The sequence below is a fragment of the Notechis scutatus genome, chromosome 2 (assembly GCF_049901735.1).
Source record: "Notechis scutatus isolate UNSWTSFEM ecotype Mainland chromosome 2, rNotScu1.2, whole genome shotgun sequence".
Taxonomy (NCBI): Eukaryota; Metazoa; Chordata; class Lepidosauria; order Squamata; family Elapidae; genus Notechis; species Notechis scutatus.
In genome coordinates this window covers 152,586,891-152,614,458 of record NC_142010.1, presented here as the reverse complement: position 1 = coordinate 152,614,458, position 27,568 = coordinate 152,586,891, and the positions used below count along the sequence as shown (strand labels likewise).

The window sequence follows — 27,568 nt, the reverse complement described above, 5'->3', positions numbered from 1 at the left end:
GGCTTCTTTTCATTCAATATTGTAGATATTATTGATAGAAACAATTATAAATATTTAAAAAAAAATATTCAAACAAAGAGAAGGTCACTTTGTCGCTGTAAATTTGCCAGCCATTTACAAGTGAGTTTTGTTCACAACTCGGGAAGGGAAAGGACATTCACTCCAAGGGGGAAGAGGGGAGAAGAATCCATTCTTGTTGGGGACATTTCTTTTCTAAACCATATTCTAATGGGAAGAGGATGAAGGGTTTTTTTAAAAAAAAAGAATAATAAATAAGTTTAAAAAACAGTGCTTGTACATTTGTCCTAATGAAAGAGACTGCAAAAAATCCACAAGCATAAAGCTGGAAGTAGCCAGGAATTGATTGACTACTACAAATTGACCTGGTTATTACAAAAGCCATCAGGTTATTGGGGGAAACTAGCCTCATTTAGTAAAAGAGCCTCACATGAACAAAACCTATCACTTCTTATAGTAGTTTTTAAAACACTCTATTGTTGTACTTGGTTCCATCCTATACTTATTTCCATATAGCAATCCTTTTGCAGATTATCTGTAATTCAGTATTGGAGTCAAGCTTTAGAAGCTGAAAATTTCCAGTTTAGTCCTTGGCAAGGAAGGACTAAGAAAGGTCACTACCAGAAATTCTGGGGCATAATGAACTGCCAAACAATGAACTAGTAGGTATTACCAAACTATCTGAATCTGTTCCTATCACACCCCTTTATTACTGTCCCCTCCTTTTAATACATGATGTATTTATGTACAACTCCCTAGATCCAGAAAGAAGACAGTTTAGGACCTGCTGGTAAATCTCTGGAGAATCCAAAGCAGATCACTAAACATTTCTGATTTCCAGCTGCTTAAGAGCATCACTACAGAATCTGGGGCAATAGATTTTTTTTTTTCCATGGAAAGACTGAAAAATTCCATTTAAGGTCTGTCCTGTATCTGGAACAAATTCCCAACTCAATTTTTGAATTCCACACCAAATTCTAGTTGGTGGCTTACACAGATGTATACATATGGTGTGTGTTTGCATTTGTGCATGTGCTTGTATATTGCAAATGCCTGGCAAATGTAAGTCAGTTTAGAAATGGCTGAAACAAAGGGCTTCAGAGCTCATCAATGGCCAACTGGCACAGACAAGCAAGCACCAGAAACAGTGAGCCATGTCTAGGAAAACAGCTGATGCTCTAGGGAGACTAGTTGCAGTTTAATTAGGATTGCATTAATATCTATCTTTAATTTATTTACTTATTAGATTGATTTGTCACCCATCTCGCTTCAAGGTGACGCTGGGCAGCTTATATTAATGCACAGTTACCCAATTCCGAGAGAGAAAGTAAAATTCAAGAGTAGCTGACTTGTAGTGTATTTTCTTTAAAAGTTGAATCAACTTTACTCAGATTGCCAGCACAACATTATCTGCTTCTTTCCAGCAGAACAGTATTTGTAGTAACTATATCTGGCTATTCTGTTAAGAGAAGATATATGCAGCAACTGAATTACATGAGGTACAAGATATATGGCTCTATAAATATGGATGGATGTTTAGAGGGCTGGGGAGTGAGGTAGGAAGGCAATCAGGTGCACAGAAGAACTGTCTTGCAGGATCTAACTGAAGATGTGTCTCCTTCAAAATTCTCTCTCCAACACAAAATAGGCAAAAATTAAGGGAATTTCATAAGATATGGGCAGATGAAAGCCAACAGCACAGGTTTGAGACCCAAGTATTGTGTGATGCGGTGAGCTCCCATCTTCGCCTAGCTCCTGCCCACCTAACAGTTTGAAAGCATGCAAATGTGAGTAGATAAATAGGTACTACTTCAGTGGGAAGGTAACAGAGCTCTGTGATGTCATGCTGGCCACTTGACTGCAGAAACGCTGATTCAATGGCCCTTGAAATGGAGATGAGCACCCCACTTATAGTCGTTACGACTAGCAGAGTAAAATCCACAGGGATTCCTTTCCTTTCCATAGTAAGACACGAGTCAGACAGATGCCCCATTGGCTCTTGCCAAGAAGTAGTGCTCAAATGTATATCTAAATGTGGAAGATCCGTTTACTATCATTACTAATAACTAAAATAATTGGCCTCTAAGACTTTACCTAGTTCTTTTTTAAAATTGCACTTGTCTTCCACTGGAATGTGTGGTAACTACCCTAAATCCACCACTATTCAGGTCAAACTGAATTTCACAATGTTTCAAAAGTATAACCCATTTTTTCTCCATTTAAGCTTTTCTCTCATTTTTCTAAAGTTCTAATCTTGCTACTATTTTTCTAAACTAACCATGCAATCCTAAATAGATCTGAAATCCATTCCAACAAAAGTGGGACTGAACCAGCACCTACAATATTGTACTATAAAAATGCTAAATTCTTAAACCTCTGTAGAAAACTATCACAGCAACAGACTTTTTTTTTCTCCAAGTCAATACAATGCCAGAAAGAAACTATGAAAAGGGGCTCTGAAATATGTTCCTCTGTCTCTCTGCATATCAGCCAATTCTCTGAAAATCGAACAGAAGGAAGCCAAATGTGGCATGACAGAGAAAGCCAGTCAAAAAACTTGAGTCTGAAAATAGACTGAACCTGGCCAAGGGGTAAGAGAAAAAACATTCCAGGAAAAAAAGTGACGGATGAGAGAGATAGTTGGACAGAAATCTAGAATTTGCTAAGCTCCTCTCTCTTGTCCCTGTTGGAATCAGATTATTTATTTATTTCTATTCCTGCCATACCACAGTTTACAGTAATCTCAAGCAGCCGAAATGTTTATATAAAATGTCCACGGCAGCAACTAAAATATGTAAAATTCTAAAACCTCAAAACTATAAACATTACAAAAACAATCAAACTGAGTATCCCTTTATTGATCACAGGCCCTCCAGAAAAACTTGAAACACATACATTTATATAGCAGAACGAAAGTATAAACAGAGAAATTCAAAACATAGGAGCACTTTTTTTTGGTGCTGAAACATTCTTCTTGTGTTAAAAAAAATTAAAAGCTTTATTCGAGAACCTCCACATTTCTTAAATTTAGCTACAGGAAAGTATCTCTAATGTGCTCTGTTCCATTAAAGGCAAATCTGGAGCTACTTTGAACTACTTTCAGCCAGAAGAAAGTGACAACCTGAGTGAGAAAGGAAGTAGTGATGGATCATAGTCTAACAACTGGAGGCATGTCTCATGGGAAGAAGTAAAAGTATTTTTGAGGAGAAAAAGATATCAAATTGGCAGCATCTTCTCCAACACTCCCCCAATCACATGACTCAGAATGGCACATTCTTCCTCACCCCCCAAAAATAGACAAACATAGAGAGGTAACATGAGAGGCAACAGAAACACAAACATACATATAGAAGTGACCCAGAAGAAATAAGAATTCTCTTTTGGGGTTAGAAAGAATTCCAGAAGTCGTTTTATTGGGCTTTTCAACCTCATTTTATACTCTTACTATGTTCTTTGTACAAAAATTAGAAACATAGGCCATGAACCAAGTTCTCTCTCAAAATCCCTGCAATTTAATCTGCTGGCACTGAAAACTTGCTTGCAACTCTAGAGAAAGGATCCACTGGACTTCAATTCCCCAAAATCCCAATGTTGGTTTAGAATGACACAAGTTTCTAGTCTTTGTGGTTAAAAAGGTATACTTAACAATGAAAGCAATGCCTATTGAATTTTTAGAACCAAGGAGAGTGGCTGAGTTAAATAACAAGGTGGATTCAAGTGCTCCATTTAAGGCACTGCTTTTTCCCATAATAACCAAAATGTTGTGGACCATAAATAAGAGAATTCATATTGTTGAACATCAATTTTAAAGGGGCATATTTTTTCTTTGGCATAGAATCAGAAGACTTTGCCTTGTATCCATAGCATGGAGTATGATTAGCGAGTACAGAGTGTATTGTTGGAACGTTCTTCACATTCTTCTTCAGAATGTTATTCATATTCTGTCCATTATCCCAAAAATACCGAAGCTAGGGAGACTTATTTCACCATCTCATGATTATAGACTTCAGACACTATTTGGAAGTTCCTGGTTAAAACAACAGCGAAGTCTGCAAAAGGGAAAGACCAAGCATAAGTTTACTACTACACAAAAAAACTCCATAATCCCGTCCCAATCAGCTTCATCCACTACCAAATCCACAAGCAATTTTTATACTCTCTTCCCAGCTGCTTAAAAAAAAGTTGAGAAGTTGCCAGCTATTTCCTGCTTTCTGGCTTGGTTATTTTTTCTTTCAATTTGAGGATATTTTTTTAAAAAAATTCATGCCTACGAGTGGTGTCCCCATGACAGATCTGAGTTCCTTACCTCAGATGACTGACTTAACTGAAGCAAGGAAATCATGAACACACACTTGAAAAATACTACTAATACATAAGTGAAAACTGTAATCAGAGTCAGTGTTTCTAGACTAATTCCCTTTTGTGTAGTGTATCTGTAAGACCCTATTTTAATTTTAAAAGAGATTAAATCGAGATCAGGGATGTCTAACCTTGACCATTTTTTAAGACTTGTGGGCTTCAACTCCAGAATTCCTCTGCCAGCATGGCTGGCCAGGAAAACTTGGGAGTTGAAGTCCACAGGTCTTAAAGTGGCTAAGGGTTGGACACCCCTGATCTAGATGATGCAGCTGACTTTTAGGAATTATTTTACTTTAAACAAATCCCACCTGTCTGGTGTTAAATCTAAGCCCCTGGCATTAAAATGGTCAATTAAACAAAATGTCCTGCTCATATGATATGCCAGATGTTTCCAAACTTTCTTAGTGCTCCTAGGCCAAAATTCTATTTTATGGTGCCTTTAATGTCTCAGTAATATTTTCAAGGTATCCCTAAGCCAAAACTGTGAACTAACTCAAGCTATTAGTTGCAGTGTCCAGCAGATGTTGCACATTGCTGTTTTCTTCAAAAATTTAAAATATCCCTGAATATCTAAATTTGCTGTGGTACCTTAAGGTCAGTGATGGGATTCAAATTTTTTTACTACCTTTTCTGTAGGCATGGTTTGGTGGGCGTGGCAGGCGAAAGGATACTGTAAAATCTCCAGTCAGAGGTGGCATTTGCCGGTTCTCTGAACTACTCAAAATTTCCACTACTGGTTCTCCAGAACTGGTCAGAACCTGATGAATACCACCTCTGCTTAGGGTATTGCAACACCGTTTAGGAACCACAGTGCCCCTTAGGTTTATCACATATGTTCTACAAATACAGTATGTATTTATACTGAGAGATGCAATCAGCTGTCCATATAAACAGATATTCACCTGACTATGCCCACACTTATCTAGATAACTTACTTCAATAATACACTGTATTTTAGATATATGTTTAAAAACCATGAATGTAAAAATTCCCCCAGATGTTTTATTTATAGTTTTGGCATTGCTTTTAATTAATAGAGCAAGGATACAGCCCTAAATGATTGGAACGCCTTTTCCTGGAAGGACAAAAATTATGTTACACAGAAAAACTCAAATTTCTCCTTGCTGTTATGTGAGGAGGTCTTTCTTGCTTATCTCTGTTTTGGTCTCTCAAAAGTGAACTGCTACAGAATTCCAAATTCCCAACAGTCTAAAAGATGCAAGTAAAATGAGATATACATTTAGGGAGGTTCAATGTTATTTATTTACTAATCCATTCATTCATTCAATTTCTATAGTAGGGCATCTCGGCCAATAACTCTGGGCAGCTATACAATAGTTTAGTTTAGTTTACTTTATTGTCATTGCACCTCGTACAACAAAATCAAACACCATCTTCAGTGCACATCATGACCATGAAAATAAACACAAACACACATCCTTCACCTTCCATACATTGAACCAAAAACCCCTGCCACTGCACCAACACTGCACTATACAGCAGAATTCAAAAGAGCTACTGCCCTGGGATAGAAGCTGCTTTTCAGCCTATTTGTCCTTGTTTTTATTATTCTGTACCTAAAGGCCTTGGTCCTGTCATGCAAGTGGCGCTGGACTTCCTTGGTCATCCAGGGTTTCTAATTGGGATAGATCCTAATACATTTATCCAATACGTGTATATTACAATTATATAATTGTATATATTACAATTAAAATACTAAAAACATTTGAAAAGAATAAAAATACTGAAAACATCCAGATTAAATATACATTAGAGCAAGATACTTGGCCAGTTAGCAATGTAGCCAGGATGATGGGGTCCTTAGCACCCAAGCATGGGAATATAGCCAGGTTTTTAGAGCCTTACAAAAAGACTGATAGATCGCCTCACCCAGTGGATCATGTAAATGTTAAATAGGACAGAAAACAGATCCCTGAGGCAACCACAAAGGGGCCATGGCCTGGATCTTTCTCCCTCTGTCAACACCGACTGGAACTGGCCCTGGAGAAAGGAGGAGAACCAACACGATACTGTGTCGCCCACCTCCAATTCCTAGAGATGGTGCAGAAGGATACCATCATCAAATGGCACTGAGAGGTCAAGAAGAGCCAGGTTGGATATTCCTACCAGAATCCATTTATTACCATGATCAACGCTATCTCAATCCCCAAACCAGGTCTTCATCCTGACTGACTGTATCTAGATAATCCGTCTCATCCACAGTTCTCTGAAACTCCCAGGTCAAACAGGCTAAAAAGGGGAGATTGGAGACTGGACAGAAGCTGACCAGCCTAGCTGGGTCAAGCGATGGTCCTTTGAGTGGGGAGTGCACCACTGCCTCTTCAAGAGTCAGCAGGACAAGTCCCTCTCTCAGAGTTAGCTATTGCCCAGACCTACTCACATGTTATCTCCACAAGGCCTTTATCAGTCAGGAGAAGCACGGATGTGACACACAACTGGCCATAAGTAGCAGCTGAGAGAGCCCTGCCCACTTCTTCAGATCCCATGGGCTCAAACGCTTCCCAGATCACTTGTAAGACATGGCCCCCACCACCTCCATTGGCTCTGATATAAGGTAAGGGTCCAACATAGAGTGAACGGGACCAATTTTGTGTGCCAGGTGTATGTGCATCCTATTCTTCACAGCAACCCTTTAGGTGGACTTTGACATTGCTTCCTCCAAGGGACTGAGTCACCTGAAACATGGCTAGCGGGCGACTATCGGCAGACATAATAAGGGCAGAGAAGTAGTTATATTTCGCCACCCTTATTGCTATAAGGTAGGCCTTAACAGTGGCTCTAGTTGTGTCCAATTGTCTTTGTTCCGTCTTTTGTCAGCGACACTTTAGGCATCTCTTAGCCTGCTTAAATTCCCTTGATTTCATCATATACTACAGGGAGTGGTGGAAACCCTGCACACGGAGAGGCCGTTCAGAAGTGATTTGATCTAAAGCCACCAATGCTTTGGTATTCCATGCGGTCAGGGCTGCAATCAAACCGAGCAGCAGGTTTTCCAGAATAACCCCAAGTTCCCTCTGCAAGCCTATGGGTCCCATTCAGGGGTGGGATTCAAATTTTTAACAATCGGTTCTGTGGTCATGGCTTAGGTGGTGGGCATGATTTGGTGGTCATGTGACTGGGTGGGCGTGGCTTGGTGGTCATGTTATTGGCTGGGCGTGGCCAACTCAATATCACTCACATCGAGGCACGCATCTCCTCGCCTGGCCTGTCATGACTGTGGGGATGCTGCAACAGTTGTAAGTGTGAAAAATGGTCATAAGTCACTTTTTTCAGTGCCATTGTAACTTTGAATGGTCACTCCACACAAGCAAAATACCAGCAAAGGAGGGGAAAAGAAACTCCAGAGACGTTCCTGAGACAGGAAGTCTAGTCCTGCCAAGAATGTAATAAGGGTTAACGGAGAGGCAGTTTCTGTAAGCAACACCAGAATGTTTCCTTCCTGCCTTCCTTACAGGATTAGGCCAGTAATTTCTTCTAACAACCGGTTCTCCGAACTGCTTAGAATGTTAACAACCGATTCTAGCAAATAGGTGCGAAACTGTAGAATCCCACCCCTGGTTCCATTAGTCTTGTAGGGCAGGCTGATCCAATAGTTATTCCAATCACAGCATTAATTCTGTAGGATTGACTATAGAGTAGCTCCCATGAAATCATGTAGTTAGTGGGAAAGGGGTTTCTAGGCCTTATCATTGCAGAGAAAAGCATAAAAAAAGAACAATTTCTGCTCAGCACTTTAAAAACACCAGATGGCATTATCAGCCTTTCTCTAAATTAGAAGATAGGGTTAATGGACCTCCACAAGTCTTCCCTTCCTGGAGATATTAAATATAACCTTATAAAGCATCTAGACCAAGTATATTCCAATCACACTACATAAAGATGGGAGCCAATTTATAATCAGAAAAAGGCCTTTAACACAAATCAGAAAATTGGAGAACCAAAAACTAAGACAGAATTGGAATGAATCATATCTCCTCTGCACAATTAGCTAGAGAAATGAGAAGATATGGTTCTTATCTTCAGCTTCTCTCCCCAATTCCTTCTTTCAGTAAGTATTTCTATTATCAGGAGGAACACGCATTCAGAAGATCACAAATGGTAGACTTCTTCTGGACATGCAGTATCATTTGACCCAGAAACACAAAAATACAGCAGTCCAATGGAACCTTCTATCTTTTAAATCTACAACGGAAGAAAATGCAACGATGGGATCAGACTGTCCTTCAGATCCCACCGCATCACAGATGGGATTTACCCATTGTTTTAATATGCCATCCATCCATCCAATTGAAAATATCATTTTAAGGATCGTACAGTGTGATGATCAAGGACTGCTAGCAAAAGATGAAAGAAGTTGGGACTAAACTAAATTTGGTATCAGAGTGTGCCTTAAATGTTTTAAGTTGGCTGCTGGTGTGTCTTATATTTGTTAAGTAAAGTAAGTAAAAAGCTGGTGGCGTTTTTAACCCTCAGAGGCACTGAGGTTCAGCTGCTGCTGGTAAATGCCTGGTCACTCTATAATAAGGCTCCCCTCATCCAAGACCTAATTGAGGAAGAGCACGCCGACCTGGCATGCATCACCAAGACCTGGCTGATCGTGAAGGGGAGGGTGTTCCCTTCTTGGAAATGTGCCCCAGGGGTTTAGGGTTTGGCCCAAACCAAGATCCCAGGGCAGGGCACTTGGGGGTGGGGGAGGCAGAATCTCTTTTGGCCTTCAAGACACTTGCTCTCCACGTTTCTGGCTGTGAGAAACTGTTCCTGAAGCTGGGCTCACAAATCTCAAATGGGAGCGTTGCTGCTGTACCAGCCTCCCTGCTGCATAGCAGCCTGCCTGATTGAGCTGCTGGAGGCCCTCTCAGTGGTGGTAGAGGAATTCCTCAAGGCTTATGATCCTGGAGGACTTGAATCTGCCATCCCTGGGCTTGGCCTCAGAAGCAGTCCAGTTCAATGACTACCATGGCAGATCACCTGGGACAGTAGAGCGGCCACATGCCGGACATGATTTTCTTGTCAGAGCAATGGCAACATTGCTCTGACAACGGTGGACCAGTCTGTTTCTCCCTTGTCCCATGGTCAGATCACGCCCTGCTGTCCTTCAAGATTCTCTTATGCCATTCCCCTCCACAAGGAAGCCGGATCCAATCAAGCAATCTGTCCCTGGCAACTGATGGACCTGAATGGTATCCAGAGGGAATTGAGGGATATCATGGGGGCTTTGTTGCAGTCCTGCCAAAGGTCCGGTAACAGTCTGGAATGAAAGGGTGGCTGAAGCATTGGACAGGATCGCGCCTATGCGGCCTCTCGACCCGTCATTCTCAACCCTCCCTGTGGTTCACAGGAGTTGCAGGTTCTGAAAAAGATTAAGAGATGCCTGGAGCAGGGATCTCCAACTTTGGCAACTTTAATACTTGTAGACTCCCAGCTTTGCTGGCTGAGGAATTCTGGGAGTTGAAGTCCACAAGTCTTAAAGTTGCCAAGGTTGGAGACCCCTGGACTAGAGCACCAGTGGTGGAAAACAAGAGATGACAGTGACCAGGTACAACTTAGAGCTGCTATTAAGGCCTATCTTGTGGCAGTAAGAGCAGTAAAACATCCTTTTTCCACCCTTATTGCATCTGCAGTGTTGACCTCCGGCCCTGTTCAGGATCACTCAGTCCCTCCTAGGGCAGGCCTTGGTGGGGGGGGGGCGGTCATCTCCAAGACCTCACAGAGGTATTTGTTCCACACCTGACAGATAAAATTGCTTGGATTCGTTCCCAGTTGGAACCCTGCTTGCTGCTGGTCCATGTGAGATGCTGAGGAAAAGTCTTGCCATTTTTCTGGGAACAGTTTGATCCTGTTGAGATGCTGTCAGTATACCCACCTGTCTCCTTGCCTGCCCATTGATGAAAGCTTCTTTGATGATAACTGCCAGGTGTGTTCAAGCACTGATAAAATTCCTCACTGCAGGAATGGACAGTCCTGGGGCCTTTTAAGGAAGTCCTGGTTTGCCCCCTCCTAAAAAAAAACATCCCTTGATCCCATCTCTGGACAATTTTCATCCAGTTTCCCAAAAAGTGGTTGCTTGGCAGCTTCAGGGGGTCTTGGATAAAATGGATTATCTTGACACTTTTCAGTCAGGATTCAGGCCGTTTTGGGACAGAAACAGCACTGGCCTCACTTGTTGGTGACCTCTGGCAAGAGCGGGATGCGGTAGTGCAACCATCCTTACTCTCCTTGACCTTTCAGTGGCCTTGGATACCATCAACATTATCCCTTTTGGGCCAGCTGCAGGGTATGGGGTTGGATGGCAGTCTCGCACTGGTTTGGCTTCTTTCTCCAAAGCCAGTCACAATCAGTTTTGATAGGGAGAGATCCAGCCCACAGTCGCTTCTTTGTGGAATGCCACAGGGCTTGGTACTCTGTCCACTCCTTTTTAACATCCAAATGAAGCCACTGGGTGAGGGCATCCATCACCATGGGTTGAAGTATCATCAGTACATGGATGATACTCAAATCTATATCTTCACCCTGGTGACCCCAACTGATGCCATTGATGCCCTCTCAGGGTGCCTGGAGGCTGTGCGGGTCTAGGTAGGGACTAAACCCTGGCAAGACTGAATGGCTTTGGGTGCATGGAGCTTCGACATCTGGCACTTTGATGTCTTCAGTTCTGGGTGGGTTGCGCTCACTCAGATAGACCCAGTGCACGATTTGGGGGCTCTCCTGGACTTGTGACCTCTGCTCAAAGAGCAGTTGGCAATCGTGGCTAGGAGAGCCTCTGCCCAACTCTGTGTTGTGCCAAAGTTGCAACCTTTCCTAGATCAGGAATCCTCCACTCAGTCATTCAAGCCCAGGTCAGCTCATGCCTAGACGATTGCAAATATGCTCTACACGGGGCTACCCTTGAAGAATATTCAGAAGCTACAACTGGTACAGAATTCTGCGGCGTGGGAATGTTTGTGGCTATTAGGGTACCCACATTATACCACTGTTAGTGAGCTGCTGGCTGGTTTCTGGACACAATTCAAGTGGGTTATCACGTTTAAAGCCCTTCATGGCACGGGTCCTAGGTATCTGAGGATCCATCTCACTCCCATGGGTTTGACCCACGCCACTTAAGCTGGGGCATGCTACAGATCTTGTCAGTTAAGGAATTTCTGCTGGCAAGGTCCAGGAAAAAAGCCTTTTCTGCCACAGCTCCTGCCCTTTGGGACTCATACAACCAGAGATGAGATACGCACCCACCCTACTGATCTTCCAAAGGGGCCTGAAGACCTGGCTCTGCCAGTTAGCGTGGGGCCTCAATGGGGGTGCACCATTCTGGAGACGGCTATCAGATTAAGAGATCCCACCTCTCCCCATGTATTTCATGCTCCCCTCCTCCCCATCTTTTAACTGTTACATTTTATTGTTGTTATATGTTGTTTTATCATTTTAATGTTTACTGGGTTTTAAGGTTTGTAAGCTGCCTGGAGTCGCATCCAGATGAGATGGGCAGCACACAAATCTAAATAAATAAATAATTTCACAACAAGGTCAGCACAAGACAATGATTGCACTGAGGCTTGGGAAGCTACTCCAGAAAAACAAATGAAATATCTTGCCAGCACATTTTGCTTGAAATAGATGAAGGATCTTTTTTATTCATTTCCTCGTTCCACAAACTTCAATTCAGAACATTGTTCCTTTTGTGGGTGATAGAAAACTAGTTCCAGACGAACTCTCCACTGGAAAGTGATTCTATTAGGAGATTCTCAGTGCTATCAAGGTGCTTCCCTTGCTCAACTCCAGTGCTGTTCAGTGGGATGTCTCAAAAGAACAGGATGTGCTTCTGGTGTCAATCCCTTCAAGTATCCGTAATACTTCCAGCATTATTCCAGCCTGAAACATGACAATCCAGGACAGACCCTTGGCTGGAAGTGTACTTATATCTCTGCATCCAAAGTGTAGACCCGTATCAGTTCCAAGACTATCTGGTCCATAACAGGTTTGGAAAGATCTTCACTGAACACCTAAAAGGTAAATTAAATTAAAAAGTCTTAGCAAAGCAGGGGGAGAAATCCTGGCAGGATCAAATAGGCAAAATACTCTTCCAGAATATAAAGTACCCTATAGCCAATTGGGATGCATATATTTTGCATATTTTCCTTCACCAAGAGGTTTGAAGAATGCAAAAAAATCCACCTGACCACAGCTGGCACAAGGACGGAAGATATGGGTGTAAATACATCACACAAAGTGATGCTTCTTTCAATTAATGCTTGTTCCATTAACAACTGCAATCCTATTTCCAACTTCCCTGGTGAGCACCACAGCACTGGCTCTTGTTTTTATCCCGCAAAGAAGCTCCAATGCCTGAAATAGAAGATGGATCTGCAAAGCTAAAGCATATATGCAAGTACATTTTGGGTTTTTTTTAATATTACGATTCTCAGAATTTCCCCATATTTTACAACTTAACATTCACCATCATCTCTATTTGTGAGATTCCACAGTTTTTAGAGGGGCATGCCTAAGTCTAAGCAAGGATACCGCCTAATTGTCTCAATTAGAGCAATTATGTGATTGATTTTCTCATCTTTTTGCAAACAAATGGATTAGGACCACTGAACCAGGTGAAGATTAGCTTTCCTGCCCAATGCTATTTATTTAGCTGAAATTGCTCTGCATATGATATAGATGTTATTTGCTCTGTGGAGCATATGTATGTTTTAATTCAGTTCTAAGGAACCATGGCTGTATTAGTCACTTAAAAACAAAAATATATAACCCAGCTATGGATACCTCCTCAACTCATTTCTACAACTTGAAATTTTTATTATTCAGTTAACAGCATGCCCAGCTGCGAGTATGAACCTAATGTGCCTTTTTTTCTGAAATTTTGACTTAGCATAGTGTGTACACTTAGTTATTGTGATTTGTAAGCTATAGGTTATGTCTTATTGACTTGTGGTTATTTGCTTATATAATTTAGAATTCACATACTTCAAGAACTCTGGTTGGCTGACATAAGGTTAAAATTTCCATATTTCAAAACATTATGAGAAATAACAGCATCATCTTCAGCTAACATCGCCTGCCTCAAATGCTCAACAGAAAGAACAGATTTCCACTGTTTTCCTGAAATATCTAGACCTGGGAAAAGACCACCAAGAAACCCCGTTTCTATCCAAGAACCTCGGCCTCCCAAGGAGCAGGGACCAGAGCATCCCCTGAAACTGATCAAACAGGACAGACAGATTCTATCTGTGATCTGAGCCCAAGCCACAGAGTGGCTTTACAGGTTGGCTTTATAGGTTAAGGCAAAGAGACTTCTTGAAAGTCTTCAAAACCATACCGGCAACCATCCCAGTACCTACAATGTAGATTTAACTCTGCTATAGCAGCTCTCACTTGCCAACATGCGGGCTGCCACAATCTGTACCAACTGCAATTTCCAGGTATTCTTCAAAGACAGCTCCAAATAGAGAACAGTTCCAGTAATCCAACGTTGACATAATGAGGGCGTGAGTAACAGATGCTTTTAAAAGGACTAGACGCTTTAGCTGGCAAAACAGTCAGAGCCAGGCAAAGGTTCTTCCTAACCTTCTAGGAGAAAACATGAGTCTAGGAGAACTCCCAAGTTGCAACCTACCTCTTCAGAGGGGGCACAACGCTATCCAAAGCCACTGAAGGCTTATGTACAAATAGCAATTCTCTCTTGCTGGGATTCATGCCCAAAGCCCTCATTAGCTTCACATTTCACAGTACGACAAGACTTGTAACAAAACTATCTACCACAAATGCTGACAAAATCCTCAGGTATGAGATGGAAACAGAGCAAATCAATAAAATGCCCAGGGTAGACCATTTTAATCAATCCTTCGCCCTTGCTGAGGTTCCTAAAAGAAACTAACTACAAACTGAGCATGACAAAGCACTAATTACACCACTGCCATTCAAGCCACGAACTCCCAAGTTATTCCAGATCCCATCGTCAGAGCGTGGAATTGAGTTATCCTGCATAAGAACCAATTCAACGCTAGTTCCACAAGGAGATCTAGAAGACTGCTGGGCAGCAGGATGTCTAGGAAGGCAGCAGAATCCCTAGCTTGTTACTGGAACAGAATTTCAGAAAACACAATCAGCCCACAGGCAGTAGGGTAGCAGCCCATGCAAAATCAGCACTATGGCTCACTGGCTTTCAAAGGGTGGCTCCTGAAAACAGCTGAAACCCTGGATAATTCTCGGTTGGGTCTAGTCTCCATTCTCAGCTAACCCCGTCACAATTATACACATTAAGTCCAGCCTAGGGTTTGTTCAAGCTAATCTGATTAAAAACACCTACAGCTCAGCACGACCTATGAACACAGCCAGAATGCACAGAACAGGATTGAGGAATTTGTATCTTTCCGTGTGTGCTTTTCCTAAACCCGAATAAAGCTGCCTCGGGTTGACAAGATACCAGGCAGGTGGTTTATTTTGTTTATTTTATTTATTTTTTACTAAGTGATTAGTATGTAGTTTAATATTTGCTTTATTTGGTATATTGCCGTACACTGCTTCAAATTTTTTTTTTTCTAATATGGAAAGTTGTACATAGGCTGATTAAAGAAAGGGCTGGAAGATCAGTGGGAGGTTTTCCAGCCCTGGTGCAGGTCAGGTGATAGCAGTGATTTAATATCCAAGAAACTGCACTACCCACATTTCAGTGTCAAGTGCAGAGGCTGTGAAGCAAGGATGCTAAATAAATAAGCGAACAACCATATAAACAAAATCCCACGCAGACAAGCTCCAAAACCTGACCCAATTAGAGCTGAAGGATACAGAGCGCCTTCGAGCTGTTCCCTTCCCACCCTGCCTCCCTTACCTGCCACCACGGCCGCTCTGCTTCAGCATCAGCAGGCACTTCTACCCCGTAACACTGCAGGGCAAGGTAAAGGACCGTCACGGCAATGTGCTGTGGAGGATGCTGGAGGCACAGAGGTCCGTGGTAGCTGTCCCGCAACAGAGCCCAAGCTGCCGCCGCCACCGGGGTCCGCTCCCAACTATGCCGGTTCATCCAGTGCTTCAGGGACAGTAAATAATGGAGGAGGTACTGCATACAGAAAACGACATCTTTCAGGGGTAATTGAAAACATGGGGGAGGAGAAGAAAAGAACCTGGTGTCAACTTCTCTTGTAACGGGACTTTGCATTCAGTGCCTAAAGGCAGAGAAGTAAAGACTTAACTCCTTGTCGTCCCACCCCCCATGTACTTCATGCACCCCCTTTCTACCCTACGTCCCCTCCTACGTAGCCTAGACCTTATGGGGGTGCTGGAAGGAGACACGGAAGCAGAGCACACGTAGCATGAGCAGCTCACACTGGACAACGCTGTCTCTCAGCTCCCAGAAATGTGTATCCAGCTCCAGGGGATCACTCCGAGGATGCAAGTACCTGAGAGGAGTAAAGAAAAACGCTGAAAAGTTTGTTTGCAAGGAAGCTGACTTGAGCCTTCCTCTGGCCTCCCACGTTAATGGTGATTTTACTCGATCTGGAATAAGCGGTACGATTGGCTAGAACGTAAAAAAAAAAAAAATGAAAAGGGGAATCAAGGGGGGAAAACAAATTTATGAAGGACGTTTTTTAATAGCAATACATTTTACTTGATAGAGCAGATGTATTTATTTTTGAAAATTATCATGGATTTGAAGTTGTTACTGTAGTACTGTAATATAATTACAGGTAGTCCTCGACTTACGATTTATGACCTCTCCCACACCACTATATAACATTATTTAACTAATTCATAAAAGCAATCTGTGATGACCCGGGGCATGGCGCAAAGGCAACACAGTCAAATAAGCAAGAAGAGGCCCTTTATTATCTCCAACTTTACCCCCAATATCCAAGTTACCTTCAGCTGGAGAAAAACACTCCCAGGAACAGTCTTTAAGTGGAGGAAATTCAGTCCGAAAACAAAGTACATACAAACTGTAACTAAAAATCCAAACAAACCACCCTGTAGTAATTAACTTGATAGGGCAGGAGAAGGAATTGCAGACTTGAAAACACAGCAAAACACACACAGTTGGGAAGACGCCAGGAACACAGATAAGCCTCAACGAAACCAGATAATTCACAATTTGCTCCCAACAACTTGCTGTGCGCAGCTTCCCTTTTTAAACAGTGTGTTCCCAGCTGCAGCTAACAAAGGGAATCAGGGCCCTTTTGTCCCCCATAAGCCACGCAACTCACGTTGCTCCCTTCTCCCTTCCTCCCTCCGTGCCCTAGAATGAAGAGGGGGTGGGCCTCGGTCTTCCTCCGAATTCCCTCTGCCTTGCTCTATCTCTCCCCTGCTCTGCCCAGCTGGACTTTGCCCTTCCCCAGTTTCTTCCTCAGCCAACAGAGCCATATTCCCACTCCCTGTCAGCTGCTCTGCCTCGCCCTCCAAATCAGATTCCGACAGGGGCATGACACAACCTAGCAACCCTTTGAAGTTACAACAGACCAGAAAAAGAGGAGTTACGGTTGGGTCCCCTCCACAGTAACATGACCCCAACCTTAGACACTCAGCAATATGGCCACACTCACACGCCCATGTTCTACAATGGTTTTGCCAAAAACCAACACATACATCCAGTAAATCGACACTTATGACTGCTGCATTTAACACTTAACAACTGCCACAAAAAATGTTGTAAAATTGAGTTGGTTAGATGGTCCAACCCATTTTACGACCATTACAACATATGACTGTAGTGGGCAGGCTCCATTAAGGTTGTATCTTGAGGACCACCTGTATTAGAAAGAAGAATTTGCCATAAAGCTAGGAAAGAATTTCCCTTCAGGTCAGCTTTGTTAACCACCAGGGAAGAAACATCTTTTCCCACACCATCTTACAGTTCAACATGTAACAACATTCAGCTAATTCATAAAAGGCTTGGAAGCTATTTACAAACATCATCATTTGGTTCAGATCCCACTTCATCTCCAGGAAGAATATATAGTATACACAGCAATCCTCTCCTCATACTTTATCCTTCCCAGAACAGTTAAGTAAAACAATGGACTCAAAGCTCTGCAATGTAGAATGTTTTGCCCAATTCTGCTTTCCTTATCTATAATCAAGGTAAGGTACCGTATATGCCGGCGTATAAGACGACCCGGCGTATAAGACGACCCCCAACATTTCCACTCAAAATATAGTTTGTTATATACTCGCCCCTCTTCCGCACGCCTTCCACTTTTGCACTTTTTTTTTTTTTTTTTGAGGCACTTTTGTGCACCGTGGAAAGCGAATCCCGTGAAGCCGAAAGGAGCAGCCAGCCTTCTCCCAGCTCCCAAGGAAGCGAGGCTCGCACCGCCCGGGCTCCGCTGAGGTATCCGACTGGGGCTGTCAGGAGTTGTTACTGCTGGCGCGGCTCCGCGCGGCTCCAGTCCCGCGTTGCCTCGGGAAGGGAAAGGCAAAAGGAAGAGCCGCGGTGGCGCTTTGCAATGGCAGCAGCGGCTCCTGGTTTTGCCTTTCCTTCCCGAGGCAACGCGGGACTGGAGCCGCGCGGAGCCGCGCCAGCGGTAACAACTCCTGACAGCCCCAGCCGGATACCTCAGCAGAGACCGGGCGGTGCGAGCCTCGTTTCCTTGGGAGCTGGGAGAAGGCTGGCTGCTCCTTTCGGCTTCACGGGATTCGTTTCCACGGTGCGCAAAAGTGCCTCAGCCGCGGGCAGCCGCAGTGCTTCCCAATTACTATTTGCCGGCGTATAAGATGACCCGGCATATAAGACGACCCCCCCAATTGGAGGCATGTTTTTCAGGGCAAAAAAGTCGTCTTATACGCCGGCAAATACGGTAATTTAATTGAGAGGAGAGGGGTTGGACAGATAAAAAGCTAAGCTTCAGGTTCTTCCTAGAATTTCAAGTTTTTTTTCCAGAACTATTATTTGAAAGTTCAGCTGGACTTATGCCTGCATCTTACTTCATGAAGATAAACTTGGCTGTCCAAGCTTAACTTTTTTTTAATAGGAGTCTGAGCTCTTGCAGGATTAGAAGATTCTGCCAAATCCCACTAAATTCTAAAACTTAATTTACCTAATGACTATAATGTGCACTGATATTTCTTAGAGCCTGAAACAGCTTAAGGAATTCACATCACAAGATACAGAAAAGACATTTGGCTTATATGATGTTCACAGTTTAGATCTCCTGGGCTCAGAGGCAATAAGTAACAATTGTTCAGAACTCAAAGCCGACAAGTGTAATCTTCCTGTTCTATTTGTGGACTTCCTGAGAAAACCTGACCAATATAAGAATGGATGAGGTCTTTTTCTAATCCACAAGGTCTTTTGGGGTTCCTGAATCTTACAAAGAAGTCTTGTGTATTAAGATGACTTAGCACAGTAGGAAGGAACTAAAGAATCAGATGTTCATAAGGGATAAAGTGCATTATAATTTAAAGCTAATGGACCTATGACCTAAGTCAGTCTTCTTCAATCTGCTCTTCTTCAGAGTATGTGGGGGATTCAATAACCCGAATTCATAACTAGTATGACCAAATAATGGGAATTCCACATTTTGAAAAATGCCAGGTCCACTGGCTACCCATCCCTTGATTCAGCAACTACTTTTGCTGTAGCAGAGGCTCTCGTTGCAATGGGAAATGCCAAGCTGCAGGAAGTTGGTTTTGCTGATTCTTAGCAGCTACTTACTTACTCCTCATACATCCAGCCTGCCCTTCGTAATTACATATCCTGACCCCAATGCTTTTTACCTGTGGCTCACATTGATGATGTCCCTTATCCGCAAATGCTGTTCTTCTACCTTCCCAGCCAGATACAATGCAGCCATAGCTACCAAGTAAGGATCATATGGCTCCAGAGGCACCTCCATAAAAAATCGGTGATAAATGGTGCATGCTGTAGCAATAGGGACAGACCGCAGGCTTAACTTCACACCTGTTAGCAGAAAGGAGATTCAGCAAAGAATTTCTAGCCTCTCATGAAAGAATAAAGAGGAAATAATAAAGACACAACTTCTTGACTCAGACATGACCTGACCACAAGCAGAGAATATAAGGTAAAGACCATCAGGAAGTTCAATTCTACACAAACCTCCCTGAAATTAATGGAAGTTGACAAGCTCTGTCCTACTTGCAGAACTCTCATTGTAATTCTGTTTAGGAATGAGAGACTTGAGGTCTAGTGGGATATAAAACAACACAGCCAAACTACACAGCTAAGATTCTGGGAAAATAGGGGTTGTAGGGGTTCAAACCCAAGAATCTTTATCCAGTTCCTCCATCAGAAATAAACCAGAATTCTAGAATTCTCACCAATAAATGCAAACACACTGGAAATGTCTACATGTGTCTACTCAAGTATAAGACATGACTAAAACTAAATAAGAAATAGAGTAAGTCATATCTACTTCACACTACTTCATGAAGCCCACCAATCTAACATCTTGGATTGTCTTGACTTTAGGCCTATCCAGTAAGACCCCCTAACTCCAAGTGCCTCACAGATTGGCACTTTCTCCCAATACAGCAACTCCTTTTTCATAGGAATTGGGCATTACTAACCAAGGAAGGGAGATATTTTAATCACCTGCTTCCATGATGAACCTGCAGACTTTGAAGTGAATTCTGACATTTGCAGATATCTGGCTGCTTTCCTGCAGTCTAGTGGGATTCATGGATGTTGTCAGAGGATCTGTATAAGCACCAGAAACAGACAGTCAATTTAGGAAACACTCTTCCTTTACAAAACTTCGATTATTCTCTCTACAAACAAACTGTCCTCATAGGTTGCTATTAACCATATTCCATCTGGTTCCACTTTTTAAGTGAAACTCAAACATCAGCTACCCGTGTCTTCTCCTCCAGGGTGAAGACAATCTAGGAAGAGTTACATTTTCTCAGTAAATTGAAGGATGCTTGTATCTTCTTATAGAATCTTCTTATAGAATCAATTACAAATCTGGGGCAGGAGCCCTATAGAACTCCTAGGATGAATGCTAGCATTCTCAACCCTATTGAGCCTGTGGAATATTAAACTGAAATACTGCTTCTGAAAAGTTCCCAATATTCCTACATTTAAGGGAAGGAGTGAATAGTACAGCAATATGTTTTACGCAGAGATCTTTGGCAGAAGTGGGCCGAAGTTTTCTCCATCAATGGAGCTTTAGTCTGTTTTTTTTCGGGGGGGGTGGGGGAGAGGGGGAGATTGTAGACAATGGCTGAATTGATGCAGTCTGATGTTATAATGTAAGTAATTCATTTGTTTAAAGATTACTGCAACTAAGCTCTGCACACAAAAATAGCAGTGTTAATTTTTAAGGGGATAGGTCCCCAACAGTAACAATTTGAGGAAGATGAAGAGAGAGGAGGGAAGAAACACAGAAAGATCATTTTAATAAAGTTGTTTCATGGGTAGCAAAGATAAATACATCAAATGAGCTCCATAATACTATAGGCATTATACACCATAAATGATTATAGTAAGTTCCTCTTCTACCAGGTATACCCAAGACCAATGAATATATTACAAAGATAATTGTGTTTTCATTATTTGCAAAATGCTGAGAATGAATTATTGGGGGGGGCAATTTGGGAGGCAGATCATGCCTAGTTGTAACAGACCCTGTGGAAGTGTTCTTCAGTCTGCTATTGAAATGATTTACCACGATCCTTAGCCAGAATGAACAACAGTCAGTTTGGCCGGGACACATCAGTGTTACATTTGAACTGCCACCCTAGGGGCAACGACCCCCCAATCTCTTGGGCACCAGGGACCGAAGGGGGCGTGGTTTTGTGTGCTGCCTGCATCCCACGGATGGGGCTTCGCTTGTTTTGCGCGGACCGGTTGCTGGCATGCCGCAGACCGTTGCCGGTCCTCGGAACGGGGTTGGGGATCCTTACCCTAGGGCAGGGGTGGGCAAACTACGGCCCGTGGGCCACATCCGGCCCGTTGGTCTTTTTTATGCGGCCCGCCGAAGATTGGTCCGTATGTAACCGCGGCCACTTTATCTATCTATCTATCTATGTTGTGCAAATTTAACTATGATGCCAAACTTGAGTTTTGGAGGGTGTCTCGGAGAAAAAAATAGTTATTTTTCCTACCCTGAGTACGGCAGGCGTCTCTTCCACTTAAAAAACAAAACTCTTTCCTCCCCTCGCTTTGAAAAGGGGAACTGTTAACAAATGCAGTTTTTTATATGTATCGTATCTTGTGCTGACCCGGCCCGTCCGTCAAATTTTAAAAGTCAATGCGGCCCCCGAGCCAAAAAGTTTGCCCACCCCTGCCCTAGGGTGAACAAAAAAAAACCTCCCCCCGCCTATCTTTCCAGAGCTGAAGGGTCTATTCAGGACCGGCCAGAAGTCGAAACTTTCGCGACGTCATGAATTTGGCTGCAACCACCTCCCTCTGCAGGAGATGGTAGCATTTGATCTCACCTACGCTCGGCCACTAGGCTTGGGGGACGATTCGAGAGCCGGGAAGCCCCGGGCACGAGCAGGGAAGAGAGCACGAGCGGTCGCCGAGCCCCTTCCCGCTCAGTCTGTGTCCCGGTGGTCTCCTGGCGACTCGCGCCCGGTCCTCAGCCTCTCCCGGACCACCCTCGGGCATGTTTCCCCCACCCCGCGTCGCCTTTTGTTCTCTACCCTTTAACTCGGCTTGAGAGAACCGGACCGGGGAGTCCCTCCCGGGGGTCGCGTTGGGCCGTCTTCCGGCTTCGACGGTCACCCCGAAACGCCCGGGACGCGACGCAAAGCGGAGCCACCCACCCCGCCGCCGCCGCCGCCGAGACACAGGAACAGCAGCGGCGGCGGCCGAGCGAGCCGTGCGCCCACGTGGACCGTCACGTGAGAAAGGCCTGCGAGGGCGCGCGCTGCAGCCAGCGCTGCCCCCCTCCTCCTTTGCACGGAGGGTGGCGTTCGGCGCGCTACTCTCGCGCCTGCGCGATGCTTCGCGGACTAGATCGATGGAATTAGATCAGTCTTGGACTTTTGTTTTTCCGGTTGTTGTTGTTTTTTTTCCTTTTCACAGCGGAAATAGCATTGTGAATAGTGTTGTAAGAACATTTCATTACAGATAGCATTATTGTAAAAACTAGCCGCCGAACCAAAACCCATTCCTTGATTGTGTTTGAACTAGTGTGCATACAGAGCGTTGCAATTTAAATGGGATGTTGGGAAAATCCAGTCGACTATGCTTAACCAGTCGACCTTGTTTAAGCTGTAAAGTTTGGCAGTAGGCTTAAGCCAAAAATGAGCCAAAACAAAGACTTAAACGGAGGCTTGCAAATTAAATAAAGCAGATTTTTATTCTTTAATCAAAGTTAAAGAATCTGGGAAGAAGTTCAGTAACCCTAGAAGTAGCAGGAAAACATTAATTTTGATGGTCCTTAACTGTAAAACTATTTTATAGTTTGTATGTAGCCAACTGGAGATTAATAAAGTGAACATTTCCCCCCCCCCCCCATATATATATATACAATATACCGTAGTTTCCAAGCTGTGGATTGTACTCTTCAGTTACACTTAGCCATTTGTCAAGACTTCCCTCTTCCAACTTAGTTTGAATTAGTTTAAATGGTTCCTTATTTATGTATTTTATGTATCCAAACCTTCTCAAAAGCAATCTCCCCAGATTTAACATCCCATTTCTACTCACTATGTACACATCTAAAACTTTACTATGCTACCACCTTATTACTTGTAGAAGTGTCATTGTTGTTTTTGAAGATTATAGCAAGAAAATGCTTGTAAATGTATAACTGTTCTCAGAAGAATATTTCTTTCCTGGTGAGATCCACAATTGCTGGGAAATAGAACATGTAAGGTAGAGAACCACTGAATTAGAAAAGCACAACTAAGTAAATAAGTACAGATAGTCCTTGACTTACAACAGTTCACTTAATGACCATTCAAAGTTACAACAGCACTGAAAAAAGTGACTTATGACCATTTTTCACACTTATGACCATTGCAGCATCCCCATGGTCACATGATTTACATTCAAATGCTTGACAGCTGACTCACATTTATGACAATTGCAGTGTCCTAGGGTCATGTGATACCCTTCTAACAAGTAAAGTCAATGGGGGGTAGCCAGGTTCATTTAACAACCGTTTTACTAATTTAATGAGTCTGTCATCTGCACCTCTATAGCTGTCTGGTTTGGTTCTGCAACAGGACAGACACAGACTTCAGAGAGTAATTAGGACTGCAGAAAAAACAATTACTACCCACCTACCTTCAATTGAGGACCTGTATACTGCACGAGTAAAAAGAGAGCTATGAAAATATTTACAGACCCCTCACATCCCGGACATAAACTGTTTCAACTCCTTCCCTCAAAACAACGCTATAGAGCACTGCACACCTGAACAACTAGACACAAGGACAGTTTTTTCCTGAACACCATCACTCTGCTAATCAAATAATTCCCTCAACACTGTTCAACTATTACGAAGTCTACACTACTATTACTATTAATCTTCTCATTGTTCCTATCACCCATCTCCTCCCACTTGTGACTGTATGACTGTAACTTTGTCGCTTGTATACTTACGATTTATATTGACTGTTTCCTAGCATGATTTGATTGCTTATTGTACCCTATGACTATCATTAAGTGTTGTACCTTACGATTCTTGACTCTTGACAAATGTATCTTTTCTTTTATGTATACTGAGAGTATTTACATCAAGACAAATTCCTTGTATGTCCAACCACGCTTGGCCAATAAGGAATTAATTCTATTCTAACAGCTGCAATGATTTATTTAACAACTGTGGCAAGAAAAGCCATAAAATGGGGCAAAACTCACTTAACAAATTTCTCACTTAGCAACACAAATATTGGGCTTAATTGCAGGGGTGGGATTCTCCCGGTTCAGATCAGTTCGGGCAAAACCCTAGCTGCAATGATCAGCTGGCTCTGAACCGGTTCGATCTGACAATGATCATGTGGGCTCACCCACCCACCCGCTGCTGTCCTGTACTCACCTATATCTGCTCAGTTGATTCATGTGGCAGAGCGGATTGCTACGCCTCAGCTGTGTTACTTCCCCCAAAATAATACTGAAGGTAAGCAACTGCGATAGCTGCACACGCACGAAGCGCACAATTAGCAAACTGGTTGTTACACCGGGAAAATCCCACCCTGCTTAATTGTCAGAGGTGGTATTCAGCAGGTTCTGACCAGTTCTGGAGAACTGGTAGCGGAAAATTTGAGTAGTTCGAGAACCAGCAAATACCACTTCTGACTGGCCCCACCCGCATCTATTCTCTGCCTCCCGAGTCCCAGCTGATCGGCTGGGTCTTTTGTTGCCCTGTACAGGATAACGGAGCTGGAAAGCAAGTTAGTGGTTGGAGAGGGAATGGGATTTTGCAATATTTCCCCTGCCACGCCCACCAAAACACGCCCACAGAACCGGAAGTAAATAATTTTGAATCCCACCACTGTTAATTGTGCTCGTAAGTTGAGGACTACCTGTACTTTAGAACATAAATTAAAAACAATTGTAAAAGATGTATCAAAATAATTTAGTAGAGGGTTTAAAATTCACTTACAAATGAATGGTTTCATTTGCCAATGCAATTTCAGCTTTTTCAATATAAACACATTTTCTAGAAGTAAAATCCATTGACAGTTGGTTTTAACATCTAAGTAAACAGGAAGATTGTGCTGTGATTTCAACCAAATCTATTTTGGTTCAGTTCTTTAACAAAAAACAATGTATAGCTACCAGGTAATTATGAAGCAAATGAACGGGCGGGGATTTGAAACCTGGGCATGATGGAAAAAGAGAATACATCTGTTGAACATAGAATCCAGAATTTTTCTCCTAACAATAAGAACAATCAGACAGGGGAAACAGTGGCCGAAAGGGTAATGGCCTTCCTTCTTTGGATGAGTTCAGGAGTAGATATCAGTCTCACCAACTTTCCCAATAAACAGTTGGATTGGTGCATTAAATAAGAAGCCACAGGCCTAATGGCCATTTCCAGCTCTGATTCTGCAATGAAATATTCAACAGCTCACTTTACAGCGTGAATTAAACCTACATGTTTTATAAAATCTAGTGGAACCAAAACCAAACCAATCATATGATTACTGTATGTTTTGTGAATAAGGGCATTCTATTAAGTAAAAATGTTTGCTTTGGCTTAACATGTTATGCAAACACAGCCATTGCAGTTTGTTAATGGTTTGGATTAAGGGTCAATGTTTCGGGCTGATTGGGTCATTTGGAAAGTTGAGAGCATGTGATCATATTTTATTATCATGGGTGCTGTGAGATTGCTCAGTCATTCACAAAACAGCTCCCACAGGGACCTAAACAATTACAGGGTATAGTTATAGCAGAATACTGTCTATGTACTACTTTTCTGGGTTACTGTGCATATATCCAAGCAAACCCATTTCCCAAAAACTTTTGGGGGAACATTTGCAGTATGCAAACTTCCTTCTTTTCCTCCCTGTCTGTTTCAGATAGGGCAGGATGCCTGGTAATTGTGTTGGAAGAAATATCCATCTGGGTTCAGTTCCAAGTGGGAAGAAAGACACTGGAGACTACTTGGAAAGACAGTTTAATGGTGAACAGGACCATACGGGTGGGATTCTACAGGTTCGCACCTATTCGCTAGAATTGGTTGTTAACATTGTAAGCAGTTTGGAGAACCGGTTGTTAGAAGAAATTACTGGCCTAATCCTGTAAGGAAGGCAGGAAGGAAACATTCTGGTATTGCTTACAGAAACTGCCTCTCCGTTAACCCTTATTACATTCTTGACAGGACTAGACTTCCTGTCTCTGGAACTTCTCTGGAGTTTTTTTTCCTCCTTTGCTGGTACTTTGCTTGTGTGGAGTGACCAATCAAAGTTACAATGACACTGAAAAAAGTGACTTATGATCGTTTTTCACACTTACGACTGCTGCAGCATCCCCACAGTCATGAGAGGCCAGGCGAGGAGATGCGTGCCTCGATGTGAGTGATGTTGAGTTGGCCATGCCCAGCCAGTCACATGACCAAGCCATGCCCACCAACTAAGCCACGCCCACAGAACCGGTTGTTAAAAAATTTGAATCCCACCCCTGGGACCACATTGAGGTCTTAGGCAAAAAAGAGCACATGGTTGGGAGAGGGCTTTGAACTTACTTCCTGTTCCTGTGGCAAGAAATGTATCCTGATTGGTTGTCAAACTTCCCTGGGGCCCTGCATGGGTAACCTTGTTGGTTGTCTTGAGTCTTGCTGGGTGAGGTAATGAAGGGGCTTTGGGAAATTTCTATTATGGCTTAATGGTTTTGTCCTTGTTTGGATCTAAGTGAGGGCTAATCCTATCATGTCCTGATGGCCATGTCTTAATTCCATCACCCTGGAGCTGAAGAGAGGGGCAGGAAGCTGCTTTGTCTTTAAAAACATGTTTTTCCTTTTCTCCAGGGAAATATAATATTCTGCCTTCTTAATATTTCCTAGAATATTTCATTCTTCTAGGAGAGGGGTAGGTGCTAACTTTCTACAGATGCCAAGGGAGAAATAATAAAAATGCATTGAAAAAAGTGTTTATCCTACAGAGAGTGTTCATCTATCTTGCCTAATGGGAAAATCTCTAAGAAGGATATTTAAAATGTTCCTTAGCACCTGTAGAAAGTTAGCATCCACCCTAGAAGAATGAAATACTTTGAGAAATATTTAAAAAGGCAGAATATTATATTTCCCCTAAAAGAGAAATAGAAATCTTAAAGGAAACAGAAACTCAAGGCCACAGTTCCCTGCCCCAAGCAGATACTAAGATGAGGCCAGCTTTTAGAAATGAAGATTTGGTAATCCATTCAAGACAGGATATTTTGAACAAAGGCAGAATTAGGTAGAATGGTAGATCAGTCCTCACTCAAGATCCAAACCAGGAAAGCCATTAAGACACAACAGGAATGACCCAACACCCTTTCAGGACATAAGCCTCCTCATTACATCATCTCAGACAGTCCAGGCTTCAATCAAACGTAATTCAGACAATCTAAAAAGTTAACTATGACCCCTGCACAGTCCCCTGGGAGTCTGACAACCAATATAATACATTTCTTGCACAGGAACAGGAAGCTCAAGGGCAAGGCCCAAGAGATGATATAAATACTTCTCTTTCTCAATTCCATGTAGTCAGCTGCCCAGGACTTCAAACCCCTGTGGTCCTGTTCATCAATAAACCATATTTCCAATCAGCCTCCATG

General features: G+C 42.8%; 1 protein-coding gene across 6 annotated transcripts; it reads right to left on the bottom strand.

The window, feature by feature from the left end:
• Positions 1–11,991: 11,991 nt before the first annotated feature.
• CCNQ (cyclin Q) lies at positions 11,992–22,270 on the bottom strand. Of its 6 annotated transcripts, none has more exons than XM_087956841.1 (6): positions 22,120–22,270; positions 19,943–20,047; positions 19,108–19,291; positions 15,665–15,797; positions 15,230–15,457; positions 11,992–12,392 (listed from the first exon to the last, which is right to left on the bottom strand). In XM_087956841.1, the coding sequence occupies exons 2-6, from the start codon at positions 20,028–20,030 to the stop codon at positions 12,306–12,308; spliced, it is 720 nt and encodes a 239-aa protein (XP_087812967.1). In that variant the 5' UTR covers positions 20,031–20,047; positions 22,120–22,270; the 3' UTR covers positions 11,992–12,305. The 6 variants fall into 6 exon arrangements, with proteins under 6 accessions (XP_087812967.1, XP_087812969.1, XP_087812968.1 ...); XM_087956843.1 differs by having other exon boundaries at positions 15,230–15,477; positions 15,724–15,797; XM_087956842.1 differs by having other exon boundaries at positions 15,230–15,477; positions 15,724–15,797; positions 21,997–22,228.
• Positions 22,271–27,568: the final 5,298 nt, after the last annotated feature.

Coding starts and splice junctions, on each gene's coding strand:
- CCNQ (XM_087956841.1), bottom strand. CDS start 20,030: ATGAATCCCACTAGACTGCAGGAAAGCAGCCAGATATCTGCAAATGTC. Junction 15,458..15,664: donor CCTTCCAGCACCCCCATAAG/GTCTAGGCTACG, acceptor TTCTGTATGCAG/TACCTCCTCCATTATTTACT. Junction 12,393..15,229: donor CAGAGCGGCCGTGGTGGCAG/GTAAGGGAGGCA, acceptor TTTACCTTTTAG/GTGTTCAGTGAAGATCTTTC.